Source organism: Gymnoscopelus braueri (genome assembly GCF_963280865.1).
Source record: "Gymnoscopelus braueri genome assembly, chromosome: 14".
NCBI lineage: Eukaryota > Metazoa > Chordata > Actinopteri > Myctophiformes > Myctophidae > Gymnoscopelus > Gymnoscopelus braueri.
The window spans coordinates 26419612-26439236 of NC_137619.1; the positions used below are offsets into that span (position 1 = coordinate 26419612).

At 43.9% G+C, this 19625-nt stretch overlaps 1 protein-coding gene across 1 annotated transcript in view; it reads right to left on the reverse strand.

The window, feature by feature from the left end:
• gfra1a (gdnf family receptor alpha 1a) overlaps positions 1–19612 on the reverse strand; it is a 119285-nt gene extending 99673 nt beyond the window's left edge. The window contains exons 1-3 of the mRNA XM_080449202.1: positions 19178–19612; positions 17683–17994; positions 16620–16700 (exon numbers count right to left, since the gene is read on the reverse strand). Coding sequence (XP_080305328.1) covers positions 16620–16700; positions 17683–17994; positions 19178–19217 — 433 coding nt within the window. The 5' untranslated portion in view covers positions 19218–19612. The remainder of the gene's footprint in view (positions 1–16619; positions 16701–17682; positions 17995–19177) is intronic.
• Between the last annotated feature and the right edge of the window lie 13 nt (positions 19613–19625).

Sequence of the window (19625 nt, forward strand, 5' to 3'; positions counted from 1 at the left end):
ACACACACACACACACACACACACACACACACACACACACACACACACACACACACACACACACACACACAGATATTTAGACTAGAGACAGGTTGTGTTTGCTATTATAAGTATTTGTAGTTATTGACAGACAACATGGGTAGAGGTGGGATTTAATTTGACCTGCTACTATGGCCACTATCCAGGAAAAAACTTTGTATACAGTAGCTACCTGGCTAAAATATAAATCCAAATGCCAGTATAATATAACAAAACAAGTCCTAGTATGTTAATGATCTATTTTGCCTACTGTTGGCAGCATTTGAGGCCCACTGACTGGAACTTGGCTAGAGGTGTGTGTGTGTGTGTGTGTGTGTGTGTGTGTGTGTGTGTGTGTGTGTGTGTGTGTGTGTGTGTGTGTGTGTGTGTGTGTGTGTGTGTGTGTGTGTGGCGGGCGGGCGTGCGTGCGTGCGGGCTGTATTTGAGGGCCAGGAACCATCATTATTGAGTAGTGCCCTGCACCTTCCTCTCTTTAGGTTAAGCTTTTAGAAACATCTTTTTCAAATGACAAAACCCAATAAATGTATAGGTGTGTAACCATTTGACTTTTTTTTAAAGTTGATGGTCAAACTCTCATCTAATACCTAAGCTTGGGACAGAGCTGTTCAGTTGGATTTAGTTAGCAGTCAGTGGATTCTACCTCAAAAGACAGTTACAGGACAAATAAATACATCGCTATAAAGAACATGGAATTGCTTCTGTAGGTGAAAGGCAATAGACACAGCGGTATGAATGCATAAAAGCCCAAACAGCTGTGGCCCTAACAAGTTAATTATGTGAAGCAAGTGTGCGTGGTTAGGGCTTAGCAAATGGGCTTAACACAAGGCCATGGGCGCTCCACACCTGCCGATGGTCAGTCACAAATATATGGTAGTGGGACAAGCATAGAATTGTGGGAGAAACACAATGCCTGGCTAATTGTTAATCCACCACTGCAACTTTGTATGTCCTGCACATGGCTTAGCCCAACTCTCTGATGTTGAAAGGGTTCTGAATTGTCTGCATATGTTCATGTAATATTTTTGTTTCTATTTCTACAGGATGTACAGGTGTAATAGTTCATCTTTGGTTAAGTTAAATGGAGAATATACCTCTAACCTAAAAAATGGTTTGATTAGTTGAGATTGGGTGTAGTTGATTTAACAGTTTGATTCACCATCATTTCTGTAATTACAACCATCTAGGGACAGCTCACCAGCCCAATGGGAGTCTTCTTGAGAACAGCTTAATCCTAACCTGACCTAACCTAACCATTAACACAGCGTGAACACATTAACCTAAAGTAAACATGAACACAGAGTGTACACATTAAGCTGAACACATGGAACGTAAACATTTACACAATAGTAAACACATTAACTTGACCTAAACATTAACACAGAGTGAACATTAACCCAAGTGAAACATTATCTTCGTGAATTTCAAATTCTGGGCTCAGAGGAATATTCAGACCTCATAACGTTTCCTTCCAAACACAGAAATTAAATACTATCTGTATGGATTACAGTACAGTAAAGCTGTGCTTTTAAAGCTATCTGCCAATGTAACCAAAACATGCTTGCAATTATTGGCCGATGCAGCCTTCCATAAACATAATAGGATATATGTTGACAGCAGTCTACAGAAATGGCTGCACCGAGTGGGGAAAAAGTATGTGAGGGATTTGAACCCTATGATGTAACGGGTGGGTGAGGGAGTGAGTGAGTGAGTGAGTGAGTGAGTGAGTGAGTGAGTGAGTGATTGGTTTAGTCAATGGGGGAGATGCGAGGCGGCTATGCACAGATTTTCGGGTTTTCCAGTTGTCTATGCACGGAATGACACTCTGTGCAATGTATAACTAAGTTGTGTGAGATCGGGTTGGTGAGTGAGTGAGTGAGTGAGTGAGTGAGTGAGTGAGTGAGTGAGTGAGTGAGTGAGTGAGTGAGTGAGTGAGTGAGTGAGTGAGTGAGTGAGTGAGTGCGTGCGTGCGTGCGTGTGTGTGTATGTGTGCATGCGTGTGTGTGTATGTGTGTGTGTGCGCGCGCGTGTGTGTGTGTGTGTGTGTGTGTATGCGTGCGTGTACACTGTACTCCTAAGTGCCTGCATCGTGCGTAAGTGCCTTCTTCTCCATGATAGACTCTGCCCTATTTCATATTTCTGCCCATAATGTATCTGCGGATGTGTGTGTGTGTGTGCGTGTGTGTTATTCGTGCATGGGTGTGAGGAGGTAATTGTCTGTATTTGCATGCAGAATAAAGCAGCATTGGGAGGGCAGAGCCGGCGCACACCGCCTCCCGCCGACTCAGGCTGTCAGATGCATCCATTAAGCATGATGAATCACCCCCTCCACTTCACGTCCAATCAAAAGCCTCTCACAGGGGACTCAAATCTGGTCACCTTTAACTAAATGATTTTTCTTGGCCCACGGTGAGTCGGCTAGTGGCTGGACTGGCAGCCTGATGATGTGGCATGCTGTTAGCGCGTTCGTGCCACCAGAGCCACAGCTGGGGCCGTCATTTACAGAACGCCGCGCTGGATTAAGAGGCGATGAAAGCGCCGTCTGACCTGTGCACCTGTGCAGGGCAGATGATTTGGGAAATGGTTGTTGGGGGGGGGGGGGTACATAACTGAAATCAATAATGACAGGAAAAGAGGGCTGCGGTGCGGTTAGCAGCCTGCACCCAGGAAGGTCAAGGACAAAAGAGGGGATTGCAAATGGAGGTTCATTTCATTCTTTTCAGGATTCAAATAGAGAACAACCACTAGCACACGAAACACACACACACACACACACACACACACTCCTCTGCCTAGTGGGAATGTAAGTGCAAAATTTCACGGAAATCGCATGCTGTGTTCATGATTTGAGGCATTTTATTCAAAACGGACAAATCCAGCAAACTTTGGAAGCCAATGTTAGCCAATCAGGATGGCATATGAAAACTCGGACAGATCCGTCTTGATCACATGACTATAGAGACAATGTGTACCAATTTAAATGATGTTTGGACATAATCTGTAGGAATAATATGAAAAGATGTCGGCCTCCTGGTGGCGCTATAATAGGCCGATCTGAAAGTGTTGGGGCATCCAGGGAGTGTGTGTGCACAGCTTCGCTGCAATCAGGCCAGCGGTGCCGGAGATTAGCTGTTCACAGACAGATAGACACACGGACGGACGGACAGGGTGCAAAACATATAGTCATAGAGACAATAAAGTAAAGAAAGTAAGTACAAAACAATGTCTCTTGCGGGCAGCAGTGGCTCAGGAGGTAACGCGGCCACTTGGGAATCAAAAGGTTCCCGGTTCAATCCCTGGCTCCACCTTTGTTGGTGTGTCCTTGTGGAGACCCTTAACACCTACTGTAACTGCTCCCGGTGAGCAGCTTCGTGCCTTGCATGGTTTCTTCTGCCGTCTGTATAAATGCACCATTTGCCATTTAATGAACTAAACAGGCGAAAAAAAAGTTGGTGATGGGATTTGATTCTTGTGATTTATCCATTTGTAACTCCAAGAGTGAACAAATGAAAGCAAATGGACCCATGGGTCCAGGGTACATTAACCCATTAAGAATCCCAGAAATGCAAAGATTTGGGTCGCAAATGTTCGCTTTAAAAGATTTGCACAAATGTTCACGATTTAAACAAAAATGTAGATCTACAGTGCAAGCTCATAGCTTGAGCTTGTGTATCTGCTACTTTTGAATAGCCAAAGAATGCGTTCCCGGTCTTAATGGGTTAACTGAAGGTTGTGTACTGTGAGTGATCCAGAGTCGCTTTTGAGTATATAATTATGTTTGCAAGGACTTTGTGGCAGCTATGTTAAACAGAAAGATATAATCACAAATACCATTATGTAGTATTAAAAGTAACTAACTACCAAACAAAAGTCTCACTGACAACCTCCATCTGTCTGAAAACAGCTTCATATTCCTCCATCATCTCTGCGTGGTACACACAATCTACCAATAGCAGAGATCAGCCATACAGGGAGGAGGCAAGGTCAAAGAAAACAGAGAGAGAGAGAGAGAGAGAGAGAGAGAGAGAGAGAGAGAGAGAGAGAGAGAGAGAGAGGGGGGGGGGGGGGGTGGAGGACTCTCAAAACCACTCCCCCGCAGGCTCTTCTGTCCTCTTAAAACAAGAAGAAGAGAGCAGAGCAAGAGCTGGAACTGTACACCTCTGCCTCACGGATGAAGGTCTTTGATCTGGGACTTGAACGGAAGATAGCTTGGGCGGAAAAGACAAAGCGGGTGGGGGGTAGGGGGGACTGGGAAAAGGCAGAGAAATCAATGGATTCTTGTAGACACAGCCTCAAGTTTCCAATCTAACACGGCGCCTTATCGATTAGGCTTCAGATGAGACGAGGCGCAGGGACAGTAACGCCGGCAGAGAGATTTGGGAGTGTTTAGCAGAACAAACTCCCGAGGAGTGCTATAGGGATGGAAAAGGAATGGGCGGCAACACAGCTAATACACTGCTCTGTCAGCGTAAACACACTCTGCACAGAGGCAGCGGACAAGAAGATAGACCTATCCTCTGTTAGTGTGTCCCTCTGATTAAGTGTTTTACCAGAACATATACATTTAGTCTGGCTGAGGTACTTTGACAGGTCAGAAAGCAGAAGAAACAGCCCAAAAACGTTCAGATAAGATGAGTGTGTAAACTAGAAAGAATATTTGGGACAAACTCTCCCTTAAGCTGGGCGATATGGACAAAATCAAATATTACAATATTTTAGATTTTTCAAAGGGTTTTGCAATGGCAAAATAGCAGATCAACAAGCTAGCACCGCATTAAAATACTTCACCATAATACGTTTAGTCTCATATCGCAATATCAAAATAATATACAATATAATGCCCAGCCCTAGCTCTCCTTATTAACCGGCAGATGTCACTGAAACGGAACAGAGATGTTTCTGGGAAAGAGAGCGGGCAGTCATCCTCATGCCTCAACTCTAAGCGTCAGTGTAAAAGTCGCTCTGAGTCAGAGAGTTCTGCCTGACCTGTGTGAGTGGCACACACACGCACGTGCACGTGCGCGCACACGCACGCGCACACACACACACACACACACACACACAGCGTGAGGCGGAGGCAGTCGTCGTGTAAATTGATGTGGCTGGAGTGGAATTGGCTTGTGGAGGAATGAGTAATACAGTTTACCGCTGTGGATGAGAATTTCGTGGGGAAGTGATGCAGAGTGCTGTGTCGAGTAAATGGATGAGGTCAGAAAAGAAGGACTGTTTTTAATGGAAGTTCAATGAGCGTGACGGCAAAAAAGAAGAAGAAAAAAAAAGGTAATCAGACGATCTTTCGCTGTGTCACTCTGAGCAAATGTCAGTCATAACCTAATGTTCCCACAGATATTTCATCTCACCTCATCTTATCTTTATCCAATGAGGTACCCGCTGCTCGACAGGCTGATGATTTTAGAGTGGAACGTTTGAATCCTGATCAAGTTAACCACATGAACCCTAGCGTCCCTATTCTACTCGTAATATGAAAACACTCAGTGAAAACAGGCAAACATTCACAGAAAATAGCCGACCTACAAGCTCACAACGCATTACAACGTGACACATGGTGAGATAGTAGATCGACAATTTTTGACGAAGAGATTTGGTGTAGAGGGAAAAAAAGGAGGAGACCAAGTATTATAGACCTCTGGGGGACACTGGTCAACTAAGTATACTGTATAGGGTAGGTGGTTAATTTGACATGTCACATAGCTCAGGGGCTTCTACCTAGGTGCCCTTTAGCAAGGCATTCGAACCCCCCCCCCCCCCCCAGTGGCTCTGGCAGAGCTATTTGGTGGTTAAGGGTGGTTGACTGTGGACTGTGTTCAGAGCAGAGCAGCTTCCACAACAAACTGTATATTGAGAACCCTTGGTGAGTGCTCAGTCAACCTCTCTGGGATAAAAACAGACATGCAGTAAACTCTCTCACTGTAAAATATACTACATGTTCAGTTCTCTACCTCTCTAAGTCTTCCAGTAGCTAGCTGCTGTGTTCTCCCTCTCATTCTCACTCTTGTCCACTCACTGCAGTGCACTCACACACACAAGCAAAAAAATGCACATTCATACTTGCATCCAGCACCCACTACCCCCCCCCCCCCCCCCCGCGCACGCACACGCACACGCACACACACACACACACACACACACACACAATAACTGAAATGCAGCACAACACACACCATGCCACACACCAATTGCTAAAGACGAGGAGACAAAGAAAGGGCAATGGAGAGAACAGGAGTGACATAGAGAGGAGAGACAGAATTATGCCAGAGAAAGAAAGCGACAGAGAGAAAGAGAAAAAGATAAAGACAGAGGGAGAGAAAGAAATAAGGGAGAGATAGAGAAATAGAGAAATGTGGTTGCCAATTATTAGTGAGATCTGTAGAGCCTGTGCTGTGTGTGTGTGTGTGTGTGTGTGTGTGTGTGTGTGTGTGTGTGTGTGTGTGTGTGTGTGTGTGTGTGTGTGTGTGTGTGTGAGAGAGAGGGAGAGAGTGAACACAGAGGGAGAGGAGGTACTACCACGGACTGTCAGCCAGGCGACGCACAACAGATCTTTTCGCACGCAGGCACACACACCCACACACACGCAAGCGCGCACGCACACATGCAGCTTCAAGGTTTACTTCAGTAAGTCCTGACTGATAGAAGAGGCAAAATATTGAGCTTTAGAGTATTGGGGCTAAGGCTTATGAGCAGTGAGTGAGGGTGAGTGATATTATATAGACGTGTGAATTTTACAAATCATGGTTACAAGAGAGCTGATGGACAGGAAGAGTTGAGGGTCAAAGCCAAATGAATGTCCAAAGGACAGAGGCTATCTGATCATTGCACAGATCCTTGTTAAAAGTTTCTGACATGTATAGTAGCATCAACACGTAACGAGTTTGTAATCCATGCAGGTGCCTCCGGGCAGAAGTTACTGAGTCCTTGAACACACAATTTAAAGGAGCTATACAGATAATGAGAAGATAGGGGAAATATCGGCTGCTGTGTGATTTCTGGAAAAAAAGAAGAAGGGGGGGTGGGGGGGGGGGGGGGCTATCCGTTAAATCTTCAACACCAGACTTGTCCCCCCTAAGAGCTTTGAAATACTAACTGTGGTTTGAGATAAATGCCCCCAATATATCTTCGGGCTGATATATTGTCATCTTGAAACTGCCAAACAATTTTGACTATAAAAAGGTCAGCCCGTGGGTCCCCGGTTGAGACGACACAGCCATACAAACTCATCTCTATTCACCGTTCGCACGGTGGGGATCCTTTGATGTCCTTATCTGTATTTCCCTGCTGCCGCCCCATCATTTAGCCACAACTATTTCTGTCCAATCACTTTTTGGCTGATGCCCAGTCAGGCTATTACCTTACGCGACGCTTTTCACCCCCAACCACCCCATCTCTGTTTCTTTTTTTTTCTCATCTGCCACCGCGCGGCCACTAAATGACAATCGGGTGACATTAAAAAGGCCTTTTATATGGAAAAACATTGCGACTTGCGTACTCGTACTATACCTCTGTGGCATACAGCCAGAACATTTAAACACCATTTAAACAAATAATCCTTCACTTTAGATTCAGTTTCAAGGTAAAACATAGTACCAGATGTGATTTTCCACTGTAAACAGGGAGAGGGGAAAAACCTCAAAATGTCAGGAATGTGAGGTTCATAACATTGCTATTAACCACTTAAGATAGCTATTTCAGAAATAGATCATAGCACGTCATGTTGTGAGCTTGCAGATATGCTATTTTTTATATTTTGACATTTTTGGCCCATGACAACATACAATTTAAGTAGTAGTTGTGATTTAAGAACATTTAGGAGGTTAACCTTATATATTGTGTTGACTGTGGTACTATAGGGGTCTATATGTCCCTCTCCCTTTTCTCTCTACATCAAATCTCTTCGCCGAAAATACCAACATAGGATTTATGTAGTAGAGATGAGGTGATGGAGGTACTGCAGACGGAGGGGAGGAGAGGTTAGAAGGGATTCACCTACAAAATGTTACACAGTGAGATCGTTAGTGTTAATTTATCCATTTCTAACTCTAGGAGTGTACAATCATAACCAAAAGGGTCCATTTGTTTGCACTCTCAGAGATAAATGAACATTTAGGATTAGGATTAGGATTTAGGATTTTATGGTGTAGAGTTTCAAAGTTCAGAAGACCCCAGGGGAGGTTAGATTACTTTTCCGCATTCGCCCAGCAGATGGCTTGCTCAGATGAGCACTCGGTGGGGAGCTGTCAGGGCTTACATTAAGTGTCTTGCTCAGGGGTACTTCAACACGTAGATGGGTGACCCCTTTGAACCGGTGACCTTCTGATTACCAGACGGCCTCCCTATCCACTCAGCTACAGCCACCCCCAATGGAAGTAGAAGTAGACAGCAGAAAGCAGCAATGAGGGATGATGGAGGTATAACAAAGTAGCTAGGGTAGGTTTTGAATGAGTCTCCTGTGTGATAGGTATTGATAACAGCAAGCAGTCATGAATACAGCAATGTGAATCTGGCCAGGCAGCGTATCCATCCACCTGCCTCACTTTCCCCTTCGGCTGGGCCAAATGGCGTGGCAGTAATGCTAGTCAAAATGCATCTGAAGAAGAAAATACTCTTTCTCTCTCACTCCCTACCGCTCTCTCTCTCTCTCTTTTCAATGGACTCTCAACATAGCCAACTGGTGAGGAGGAAGGCAGCCATTTACACATCTCTCTAAGGCCAGGGGATGTTTACAGGCAGGCCGGTACACAGTAGGCTTGGGCGATCTTTGCTACATTATTTTCCTATTGTGATTTGTGTCCATTAATGCTACTCAATCTGATAACCAGGAGTAGGAGGAGTGCGGGGTGTCATAAAGGCTATAGTAAAGAGTTACCATGCATGAGATCAGAGGAATTCCTTTCCATTCCCACATTAGAGGAATTAAGAAGGCATCGCATGTTGTTCTGGTTTTGAGACTCAATTGGACCTGTTGCTTGTAGAGACGGGGAGATTTATTTGAGACTTGGAGTTAACCTAATATTGAGAGAGTTTAATAAAAGACCATCATTGAACTAAATAGGCCTCCGTCGTCTTTTAAAGGGGGAGTTATATCACAGCACGGAGCTCAGTGAAATCAATGCCAGCATGGATGACTGACTTCAGTGTTAAAGAAAAACGTAACCTCTTGTATTTGCGAATATTATGAGTTCTACCCAGACGCCAATTGTGAAAGATTAAAATGATCGATTTAATATCAATGTCTCCTCCCCTATTTGAACAACGGCTCCCTTTTAAAAGGCAGTGTCTGTGCTTGGTGCAACAATATCAGAGTATCATGTTCAGTTTAACAATCCATTAACTATGGATAATCCATTAACTATGGAGTGCAGAGCAACATTTTGGTAAATAAAATTGAGAACAGAGATATAAAGGAGATTGAAAACTAATTACTCATTACTGTGTTGCAGGGCTCCCATGAGTGGACATGTCGCTCCACCATCTAAATTCACTGCAGGGAGAACATTATAGAACTTTTTATAACATCTTAGTTCTGCCTTAAATGATTCAATCAGCAACTGGAACAAGCCTAGTACACAGCATGAAAATTCATGTGAAATGAATATGATACCGCCATGGAAAACAATCTGCATTGTCCTTTGAGTGGTACTATATGGCTTTGTTTGCCTGTATTTGTGTAAATGGGGTTGAGTGCCTATGTGTGTGTGTGTGTGTGTGTGTGTGTGTGTGTGTGTGTGTGTGTGTGTGTGTGTGTGTGTGTGTGTGTGTGTGTGTGTGTGTGTGTGTGTGTGTGTGTGTGTGTGTATTATAAACGTGCGCTTGTGACAGTACAAAGCAACACTCCAACATAAAACACCCACTTCCCTCCTAATGAGAAGGCTTTCAGCAGTTCCACAGCCAGCAGAAGCATTCAATGAGGCTTTGAAACACTGAACATTGATTTCAATACAGGTAGCACTTCAGAGATACACACACAGAAGTGAGAGGAGAGGGTAAAACAGAGAGAGAGAGCTTGGGTTCATTGAATAAAGAAAGTAAATTGACACACACACAAACACACACACACACACACACACACACACACACACACACACACACACACACACACACACACACACACACACACACACACACACACACACACACACACACACACACACACACACACACACACACACACACACACACACACACACACACACACACACACACACACACAGGTCTTTTAGGTTCATGGAGATTGATTGCCCTCAATACATGTATTCCCTAACCACGACCACAAACTGCTACACAGCAAAAATATTGAGTGTTAATTTAACTTGCAAAAATGGACCCTCACAGTTAAATTAACACAGGATTTTACATGTACATGTCAGGCCTGGTAGATTCGCCATGAGGAGACTCAGGACAACTATTACCAATGGCCTGGCCCTGATGGTTGGTGACCGATTTAGCCGGCAGCCGATTGTGACTGAAGCACAACAAGGAAAATTGATGCTCTTATATCTAGGCTACTCAAACTCGTATAGATTGGCTGTTATCAGTAGCTGACAGGTAATGTACGGGTGGGTGGGTATGTTTTGGTTCAGTGCTTACCTGTGGTGAAATGTAATTGGTCAAAAATGTCAGCAATCTTGCTCTCCTTGCTATGAGATTGGTCAAAACATCATTAATCCACTGGCCTTGCTGAGCTTCTATGGTGCTATGCTGTGCAATAAGTCTAGTCTAGTGGATAGACAGACACTGTGACTGTAGTGCAATTTATATCATTTTCATTTAACAGCGGTAAAAAGTACTGACTGGTTTTAGTGGTTTGCGAGATTAGCAAACACAGAGAAAGAAAGAAAAACACAAGAAACTACAGCAGAGAAGCCCAATTACAAATGATCCAACCCTGAGATCCAGGCTATTAGTTGATTAAAATAAATTTCATTAACGTACCACATACAAAATTGCTTATTGCCATAACCCGATTATTCCAAGTAACCAGGGTATGTGTGTGCATGTTTCACAAATCATTCAAATACCGACACAAGTTGTGGTGAGTTTATGGCATCATATGTGGATAAGGTCAGAGCTGGCCATCAGTATTCCGCACGCACGCACGCACGCACGCACACACACACACACACACACACACACACACACACACACACACACACACACACACACACACACACACACACACACACACACACACACACACACACACACACACACACACACACACACACACACACACACACACACACACACACACACACACCATCTTCTACATGGCTTGGCCCCTACAGTACAAGAGCCTAAGTCAAGTTAAACAAAAAGGTGACATTGTCTAAATGGAAGAGAGAAAAAAAGGACTGCCTTGTCTAAATGTTTTTTTTTTATATGCATTCTGTTGTGACCGTTATAATGGAGTGCTGTTGTGGCTTGGGTTACATGGACAAGAGTTTAAATGGAAGTATTCAGACTGACCCACAGAGCACAGAATAGTATAATAAAAGACTAAGTATTAAAGAAGGTGAACATAAAAATGAGGTATAATTTTTGCAACATTTGTGGTCACAATTATTCTTAACACACAAATATGTATTTTTACTAATTCATTGATCATTGTTCTCAAAATCTGTTGAACTTGAATTGGCTCCAGCTAGGTTGTCAAGTTGGGTGTGAGACTCCCGGACTGAATTATTGTCCTAGTCCAGCCCTGGTACATGCCTTACCTTGATCATTACCCTACCAACATGACTCTAAAATAGCATAATCACTTAACAGGATTTTCCTTTTTGTCCTCACAAGTAGAAAGGCAAGAAAAATAGAAGAGAAGAAGTATAATCACACCAGCAATGTGTTAAATGGGTGTTGTGTCAGTCTGTCAGCTGTATAGTTTGCATTCACAGTTTCCAGTTTTAGAGATGGCATCATTTCACAACAAATCACATTTCATGGGAAATATAGAAGCCTTCAGAATGAGTGACACTGTGCCAAAGAGTATAAAAAAACCTTGTTCTTGGTAGAGTTTTAAGTTTTAAGTCAAGTTAGGGCCGGGGATTGACTGTTAAACAAAGGTTGTTTCAGCTACTCTATGCTTATGACGGAAAATACACAACTACTGTATATAAATAAATCAAATCTTTGGTGCATTGATACGCACCTGAAAGTATTTGACAAGTATAAGAGACCAGACTTTTCACGAAGTTCCCCTGAATGTACCTTTAACTGTAAAACCAACCCTAATATGGCATGAGATGCACTGCAGTGGACATGGTTGGACAGTGGTTAGTGTCAAGTCCAATGCAATATCCAAGATTATCAGGCAGTTTTTTATTGTTCCATACACATTTGACCCTTTCCCCAACTCTAAAGCCAAAAATAGCAAATCTACAAGCCCACAACGCATCACGTTGTGAGCTTGTAGATCGGCTACTTTTGCATACGACAAAGGATAAATCGGGCTTAAACCGGTTCTAGAGTTTCTCTAGATGTTTCCAATTGTGCAAGTATCGGCCCTCAATACTTCTTTGTTTTGTTTCGTTTTGTTTTTTGAGCTCCATGTGAAAAGTAACAGTACTTAATCCCAGTGAACCGTGACTCACCATAACTCAACCTCACCACAAAAAACACTCTATTCTGCTCCTGGTAAAAATATAAAGAAATAATTAACTAAATTAACTGCAGTGGGTGGGTGGGTGGGTGTGTGTGTGTGTGTGTGTGTGTGTGTGTGTGTGTGTGTGTGTGTGTGTGTGTGTGTGTGTGTACACACACGCAGTGTGTACTGTATGTATGTGTGTTTGGTTTGTGCATGCCAGCCGGCTCAGCGCTCTTCACAAGCTCCTCCAGCGCCATCCTATCCTCGTGTGACTTGGTAACCAATACTGTATCTACCCTGCAAGAGACTGTGTGCGTGTGTGTGTGTGTGTGTGTGTGTGTGTGTGTGTGCGTGCGTGCGTGCGTGCGTGCGTGCGTGCGTGCGTGCGTGCGTGCGTGCGTGCAGCTGGCTAATTTATAACTAGGCTTTTTTCCCATAATTTCTGCCCAATCCGTGAGGACTCATTTAGAATACATATCAACTCTTAATTGTGTCAGTGTCCCTCCCCTGTTGCATGCCTTATGATATTCATATCATTTTAGATTAGGTCAGTGTAGAGAGAGAGAGAAAATATGCTCACTGAGAGCCTGAGGACCTGGGTTTGAATACGACCCCGGGTCCAGCATATTCCGTGCACTAACTAACCCACCAGGCACCCATTCATCTTGTTATTTGACCCTATCCACCAGCACATTACAGCTATATGAAGACAGGAAGGAATGGCTTGATTAAAATGAACAAAGCAAACATTTTGCAGTACTGCAGTGGTTCAAAAGAGTGAGTTGAGAAGGAGAGGTCGAATGGAAATAAAGATGAATAAATTGTGTAAGTGCTCATTCGCTACGACACCTATAATCAATTCTAAAAATGATATGCTTACAATTGTCAGTGTCATACATGCAGCATTGAGATCTCTGTGTACACCTTGATAAGTAACACTCATTTAATTCAGTTTTTGTTCTTTTAAAAAAAGAAATAACTATGCCGCACAGTAAAACATACAAAGAAATTGCCAAAGAAGGTGCACACAGTAAAAGTGTGCATGGCCATATGGGAATTGTATATATAAAAGAGACATTAGCTCTCGTGTGTCACTATAATAAATTAGACTGACACCCACAGGTGTGCATGGATCAGTGTATGTTTTAAGTGTGTGTGAGCGTGTGCGTGTGTGTGTGTGTGTGTGTGTGTGTGTGTGTGTGTGTGTGTGTGTGTGTGTGTGTGTGTGTGAATCTGGATTAGTACACTTTATGTGTGGCTGCCACTAGAGAATAGTGGTTTCAGTCAGCAGTATACAGCCTATTAGTGAATTAGAGATTCATTATGGCAGCCTATTGTTCTTACAGCCAGGGATCACCGAGTCTTACGGCCTCACAGAGACAAAGGCAAACCGATATTCATAGAGCCTTCGGGAATGTCATTTAGGTTTTTGATTTTAGCTATTTAGCTGACACTCTTATCCAGAGTAATGCACAAGTGTACTGTAGCCATAAAATAAGCTTAGGTTTCTTGGACACCAACTTTACAAGCAACCAACAGTGAGGACATGGATACATGGATCAGAGCCACAGAGCCCAGACAGTGCTTCTGTGATCCTAGAAAGATCACGTAAGAGGCAAAATGCTAGTATACAAATACGGAAATAGCTAAGAAGGGGGCTAGGAGGTATTCTTAATTTATTTTCATTAACATATTATTTGACATTAAGACATTAGATTGAGAATACAAGAAAGTGGTGTGAGAATCCCAGATTGTACTGACAGTGTTGTAGCATTCATTCTGTCTGAAAATGTGTTTGCCATATAAGCAGAAAATGAAGGCTTTATGGCGGTTTAATTAAGTAGCGAGTAGAATGACACCTCGTGACAGAGAAGACTGCTATTTTAATACGCTTCATTACCTCTGCAATCTGTAGACACAAGACTAATCGCTCCCAGCTGCAGGTGTATAGCAACTTCGCAAGATGAAGCATGCATTTAAGAGGAAACCTACCCACCCCACTCACCCACTGAGAGAGCAAACTTCTAGCACAAGATCAACTTTAAAATCTGCATTTTCATATATTTGGGTTTCGTTAAAAAATAAATAAGTTTGAGAAGTATTTTAATTTCTGTTTACAGTGTTCTACTAAGGCTGAGAAATAAGAAAAACTTAAAGGTCCTGTCAAAAGTGAGCCCTAACATACCCTCCACCACCACGGCACTCCCCTTCCTTTCCCATCCCACCCCACCACTGCTCGCCGTCTCTTTTAATCACGGTCTGTTTTCTTCTCCTCCCCTCTCCTTCTTCTATCTTCTCTATCTTTTCCTCCTACACCCGTTTCCTGCCCCTTTTCTCACAATACTCCTTCTCTCACCCACTTCCAACCTCCAACACCTCCCTCCGGCCTTGTCTCTTCCTTTCTACCATTACTGCCTGCTCCCATCAACCCTGACCCCCGCCCCAGCACACACACTGTCCCCCCCATACCCATACTTTAACAACAGAGCCTCCAAGCATCTTATCATCGCACTGCCAAGCGAGAGAGATAGAATGAGAGGGAGAACGAGGGAGAGAGAGAGAGAGAGAGCAAGGGAGTGAAGCACAGAAGCCGTCGATCAACATAAAGAGGTTTTTAGACAGCAAATAAGGAGCACCTTCACCGGCTGAGCGTCGTCCCGTAAATCTCTCTCCCCCTTCCCTGCTCATGGAAAGCCTATTGCTCAGGCCAGGGGATGTGTTGAGGGTTGTTACATGCCGGGTGGTGTGAACTATGATCCTGTGCTACATATGCTTCTGCTCTGATGGCTTCAGGCTGTGCTTCTACTCGCCAGGGCAGGCACATTAAAGGCCTGTGACAGTTACGGGTGATGTGGAAGCTTTTTCTTTTCTCCCTGGCTTTCTGGCTATGGAGTGTAGAACTGTGCAGAAATGGCAGACTGTGGGCCTTAAAGAGGTAAGATGTAATGCACACAGCCTTTAAATTTTACTCTAGTCAAAGTGACTCAGAAATGTTCTGGCAATGGTAAAACAACTCATTATTTTAGATGACACAGCACAGCCTTATCCTGTCCGTGCCAGAATACCTTCACACTTTTGGGTAGTGAGTGACCTGCCATTTGACAAACACAATTTTTAAGCAATTCAGGCTGTTTGTATTAGAACTGCTGATATAACAGAAAGGGGGGGAAAAGTTACCTCTCCTGAACAAACGATGAAAATGTCAGCCTGTGTTCTTTGAAGATGGGGGTTAGAGCATGTTTCTTTGGTTCAACATGCTATTCATTGGCCCACATTTAACAACCAAAACCTCAGCAGTTGCCTCAATGCAGTGCCTTCATATGTCAAACCTTCAATCAGTCATCACGGCCTCACTGTGGACACCCAAGGTGCACCTGTGGTGCACTGGCCAATAAGGGAATAACATCGCCATCTAGAGGCCACTGGTAACACTGCCATCAGGCAAAAATTAACAGCAAATGTACTAGTCTTCCTCTCCCACACTCATGCGTGGTCTTCTGCATTCTATTATAGTGGATTGCAACAGACAACATACCCAGTACAAATTGGGCAACGCAGACCCCAACACAAACTACCCACATCTCAAAAGAAACATCAACTAGAAAATAACAGAAATGCAGGCCTCTCAACCATCTGAATGAATCATAATGTGCACCGCTTTTACCAGCAGGGTGCACTCAGAACTATAGCTCCCTGTGAAGGGCGCTCACAGCTGGCATTTGAAGGTTGTCGGGTGAGGGAGGAAAACGAGGGAGGAGAGAGAGGGTGGAAGGGTGGGTACACGCACACGCACACACACACACACACACACACACACACACACACACACACACACACACACACACACACACTTGACACAGAAGAATCTTCAATGAGAGCATGCACAGCTTGAAGCAATATGAAAGCCATAGCCCAGCGGCAACATGGCCATGTGTCAATACATGTAAAGAGCTGCTGCACTGCGGAGAGTACAGGCGCTCGTCCTTACCTATGATGGGAGCCAGTCGGAAAATGTCTGACAGACGGCTGTTGACAGGCTCGTATGGCGAGTCCTCCAGGAAGTCATTGCCTATAAAGAATATTACAGGTCAAAGCAATGACACAGATAAACAGACGGATGGACAGACAGACAGTTCCACAGCAAAATCCTCAGAGTTAAATTAACAGATTTTTTTTTACTGTGTAGACACAGATGAATAGAAACTTACACAGAAAACTGCATATGCATATCTGGGTTTAATCTACATGGAGTAGAGTGGAGGGGGCAGGGGTGGGGGGGGATAAACAGAGTTGTGGACTCATTGTTGTGTGTCCATTGTTTATCATCCCATCCCGCTCACATTGGCCTGCATGTGACAGGGTTTATTCGGGTCAGTCGATATCCTCGGCAGCACATAGCCGCACGCCTGATTAGGCAGGTTGGTCAGCTGTGTTGCACAACTGGAAGTCGACTCTGGCCTGGACGCGGTTTAGGGACTATAGCCCCCCCCCCCCCACCACCCTACAACCGGCCCTTTAAGATGGTATGGTCAAGCACTAAGGGCCTGCATGCACCATTACCTTCAAGGGAAATGAATAAGGGAAGTCAAAAAGCAGCATCTTGCCTCCCTGAGACATCCTAGCAGGGTTGAAATGTGAATGAATGTTGATTTATGGGAGATGTTGAGAGCTTTATGCTGTTTTATAGTTTTAGAACTTTGCACCTGTTGTGCTTGGTCAGTATTGTGAATTTGTGCATAGACCACTTTTATTTTACAGCTCCATGTCCCTTAGTGCAGTGGTTCTCAAACCTTACAGGCTGTGACCCCCCAAAATAATCATATTTGAACTGGGGACCCCCAACCCTGACAAGTACTTGGAATTTAGGAGTTGAGGCATTACATTTTGTTTGACTCGGTTCCACAGATAAATGTTGTGAAAATAGCCGATCTACAAGCTCACATTGTGAGCTTGTAGATCGGCTATTTTCTTACTTTTGATGCAGTAATGGTCTTTTTTTTGTGGGTAGCGCCTACATATATACTGTCCTCCCTCCATCCATAACCTTTTACCTTGCAACGTCTGATAGATTCCCCAGTAGATGCGTAGGCAGTTCTTCTCTTTCTTCATGCCCCGTTTACACCTGCAGTTGTACAGCGGGCTCTGTTTGAGCGCATCCACGGCGCTCCGGCACTCGTCCTGGGCCTCCAGGCCGGCCACCACCATGCTGAAGTTGCTCTCCTTGCCCCCCGCCACGCACTGCCTCATGGTGCGGTACTTGGTGCTGCAACCCTGCTCCTTCAGGCACTGCTCACTGGCTCTCACACAGTCCAGCCTGTTGTTGGACCCGGCGAGCACATTCTGCTGTGCGTAGGACAACACATCTGGAAATAATACATAATAAATACATTAAAAATAATATTAATTGTAATAATAAATAAAAAAAAACAAGCACATTATGCTGTGCATATAGGGCAACAGATCTGAAAATAATAAATAGGCTACATTAAAAATAATAAGAAGAAGAAATCATAATGATAACAGCATTTCATTTCATTTGCTTACAGTTGAATACATACAGGACCACAATGAAACAGGTCCCCAGGACTTTTTGGTGTTATGACTGTAGGCCTACACCATGCTGTTTGCATTTCTGTCTAATAAAGTATTCAATCAATCAATCAAAACAGTAACATACAGCAATTTAGCACATTAGAGCTGCTTTTAGGGATTACTGGGGGATCAGGGGCGTGCAGCCTATTTTCGGGGCAACATGAGAGTCATCGAAGAAATAAATATGTATACATTCCATACTCAATATTCGTGGTTTTAGAACAATATTGAATCAGTAGACCAGGGGTATTCAACAGGGGGCCCGTGACCCCCAGGGGGTCCTCAGAGTTACAACAGGGGGTCTGCCAAATCTTTGTGTGATAGGATTTTTTTCCCTTCACATTAACCACTTCAACTCTAGCATCCCTATTCTGAGGAGAACTTTTAGCCAAAGATAGCCGATCTACAAGCTCACAACGCCTTGCGTGACTCTGTGAGCTTAGATATTTTCGGCAAAGATGTTTGGTGTAGAGGGAAAAAAGAGCAGACTAAGTACAGAGTGAAATATCAAGTTTACTAAGTATTGAGGGTCGACGGTAAAATGTCCGAAAATACACATTAACATGAATCCAACATGATAGTGCTGAAAGTTTTATTTTATTTTATCTGCAACACAATTTTATACAATATGTAGTGGGGGTGGGGGTCCACCGTCCCTGCTTCATCTCTCTCTCAGCTAAGGGGTCCTTGTTGGGCTGAAACACGTTGAAGACCCCTGCAGTAGACCCTGGTTGATCGTTCCATGATGATGGCTTACAGAGTTGAACAAAAGTTCGGTTTAGGTTTAAAGCTTCAACGGAGCAGCCAGAGAAAACATGCAACGAAGCTGCAGGGTGTCATTGTAAACTTTTTTATTTTCGTTTCACAAATCCCTCATAGTTCAGTCATAATATACAATACGATTGCTTATGGACTCATTGAATATTTATTTTAAGCCTATATCTATAAACTTACCTAAAAGAGGTAGAACGGCATAGAGAGCTGCGAGGATCATCGTCTTTCTATCCGTGCAAAAACAACAGTCTTGTTGAAAATGGTGTAAAACAAAGAACGACCTAACGGTAATTTAATTCCCAGGGTACTTGATCCACTGTGTTGAAATCCATTGCCGTGCTGCGCGCTCCGCCGGACGGGGATACAGGAGAGATCCGGCTCGCTTCATGCGAGATAATAATCCACCTCCAGAAGTGATCCCGAATCCTCCAGATCGTCTCTGGTGTATAAATACCGGCTGACTCGGCTTATTGTAAATGGGGTCCTTTCTCTAATCAACGCGAGGAGACAAAGGGCGAGGGGATTAGAGCAAATGGGGCGAGTGTGTGTGTGTGTGTCCTCGAACTCCAGCCATGCAGTGCAGTGTTATACTATGCTGCTCTCTCTGTGCGTCTGAGCGCGTACTGAG